The sequence below is a fragment of the Cantharellus anzutake genome (assembly GCF_015039405.1).
Source record: "Cantharellus anzutake strain C23 chromosome Unknown EI90scaffold_109, whole genome shotgun sequence".
In the NCBI taxonomy this organism is placed as follows: Eukaryota; Fungi; Basidiomycota; class Agaricomycetes; order Cantharellales; family Hydnaceae; genus Cantharellus; species Cantharellus anzutake.
The window spans coordinates 148,817-151,256 of NW_024067059.1; the positions used below are offsets into that span (position 1 = coordinate 148,817).

At 45.5% G+C, this 2,440-nt stretch overlaps 1 protein-coding gene across 1 annotated transcript; it reads right to left on the reverse strand.

Moving 5' to 3' along the window:
• Nucleotides 1–1,052: 1,052 nt before the first annotated feature.
• EI90DRAFT_2868736 (uncharacterized protein) lies at nucleotides 1,053–1,535 on the reverse strand (the record flags this gene model as incomplete). Its single annotated transcript, XM_039053842.1, has 1 exon — nucleotides 1,053–1,535. A coding segment is annotated over one exon (483 nt), but the record flags the coding sequence as incomplete, so codon positions are not given.
• Between the last annotated feature and the right edge of the window lie 905 nt (nucleotides 1,536–2,440).

Sequence of the window (2,440 nt, forward strand, 5' to 3'; positions counted from 1 at the left end):
TGGGAAGAATGGAATAAAGAAAAGAGAAGAAAGAGAGAAAAGAAAGAAAGAAAGAGGGAGGAGGAAGGAGAGGGATGGGCAGCGGGGCAGTGGGGCAGTGGGTGAGGTGTGGCCAGGTGGGTCCGGGTGGACCCAGGTCAGGTGGGTGTGCCCTGACACCATAACCCATAGGAATTTCCAGGAACCACTACGGTTCCTATCAAAAACCAGACCCTAACCCATAAACCTGCCATCCCCCATAACCCATAACATGAATGGGAATTTTTATATTGAAATTTGATCCATAACCCATAGTATAAGCGTCACTGACATGTAATATTGAAAGGTTAATAACAGTTAATAATCATGGAATGATGGGGAATGGCAGGGAAAATATTACGAAAAATGCGCACCTATCCCCCAACAGCACACTATGCCAAACCCCATGTTGTCCTCTCTTGAGAATGGTCTTGCCACTCTTAGGAATGATGCTCAGCTGCTCATTGACAAGCTAAAAGCCAAACTTGCCTCCAGGCAGTAACTTGCAAAAAGTGTAATGGCGGTTCATGAACCGTGGAAGTCATGACATTTCATGAATGGTCACCAAACTTCATGAAGCAGCATGAAGTGTCATACACAGTCATGCTGGTTCATGACAAACTGTCATGGAATTTCATGATATGTCATGAACCTGCATGGGGGGTCATGATTGCCCATGACTTAAGTGGTTCTTCCAGGCAGGTTTTGAGTAGTTACATGCAACCTCATGAGGTGTCATGAGCCTTCATGAGCCTTCATGGGATATCATGTCCTTCATGAACCACCATGAGCCTCTATATGAGTGATTATGAAGCAGGCTTTGAGTGGTTAAATGCCTGTATATGAAGTGTCATGAAGTGTCATGAGCCTTCATGGGGCTTCATAAAGGATCATGGAGCCTCATGGACCTTCATGAATCACTATGAGTCTTCCCATGAATCATTATGATTGATCATAAATTTGGATTCTTGGTAGGTACAACAATGACAGTTGTGGGCATAATGGTGTAATTACATGTTACCCTTAACTTCAAAGTGATATGAAAGCATCACATGCACAAGAAAATCATGATTGGCTGGATGCATATGACTTAGCTGTGAAGCATAGCCTCCAAACCAAGCATTCAACTGCTCTGCAGCCTCTGTATTGAAAGCATGCTGAAACCGAGCTTGTTGACTATTTCCATCTTGAATAGGAAGAACCAAATTTGGGTCATCTTTGACTTGAGGGGTTGGATTGCAATATTTCTGGCATGTAGGGTCATTGTGGTGGTTCCTGAAATGGAAAGCATCAACCAGAAAACAGGATGTTTGAAACCATCTGTGATGCTGTCCTTGGCTCATCAGTGTAGCCAGGATTCTACATGCCTTATCAATCACAATGTATGATGGCCAGGAGTCTGGGCCTGGAAAGACTTCTTCAAGTGTATGAAGAATATTGGTTGGGCTTTCAGACACCATATATTTGGTCCAAGCCACAATACAACCACATGGACAGGTGAGAGTTTCAAGGCAATATACATGTCTATATTGCCATGTGTGCTGCACACATGGAGTGGATTGGGATGATGCACTTGGAGATGGTGCCTCACCATCACGATGATGATGTGGAATGACTTGCTCAGGATCCTCTGGAGCAGGTAGGGCTTGCTGAGCAATGCGATGAGCATTCATAACCCATTCCTCTGTTGGTGTCAAAAACCCCGGATCGTAGGGAAAATGCGTGAGTCCGAATGCAGGCGGGGCTCAACTAGAGGGGATCCGAGAGCTCCGGTAGTGAACCGAAGCTTCTCCAGGAAGCCTGGTTCTGCTGGGTGGTACAAGAGGCTCTAAGGAGGATGTGGCCTCAGCGACTCAGAGGGAGTGCTGTGCCTCTGTTACGTCTCAGTTAGTCCTTGTATTTCTTATGTCTGAGATATCTTGTAGAAAGGGGTCAGGATTCACTCAGAGGGACTTGGGGTAACATTTTAGTCGAGATTAGAACTGAGGAACTACAGGTTCTAATCTACAGGTCTTTATATGGAGGGATAGAAAGGACTTTAGTCAAAGTCCGAATAATAATAGAAAAACACCGAAAAGTGCTGAATGATACCGAGAGGTACCAAAAGGTCCCAAACGATATCCTTAATGGGGAACCGAGGTGTCAGGTCAAGGAGGGCGGAGTAAGAGGCCAGAAAATGAATGGGAATGAGAAATGGGTAAGAGGGGGTTAGCCGACTGAATGGTAAGAAGAAGATAGTCGTGCTATGAATGGAAGGTGACTAATAAGTGATGACGTGAGTGGGGTCACCGAAGGATGCGGGTAGCTCCGAAAGCGGAGTTATGTATCCGAAGGATGTTGGGTGACTCCAATAAATGAAATGGGTGGGGAAATGGTTTAGGGGTATGTCATGGGATGTCAGAGGTCCGTCGGGATATCGGAG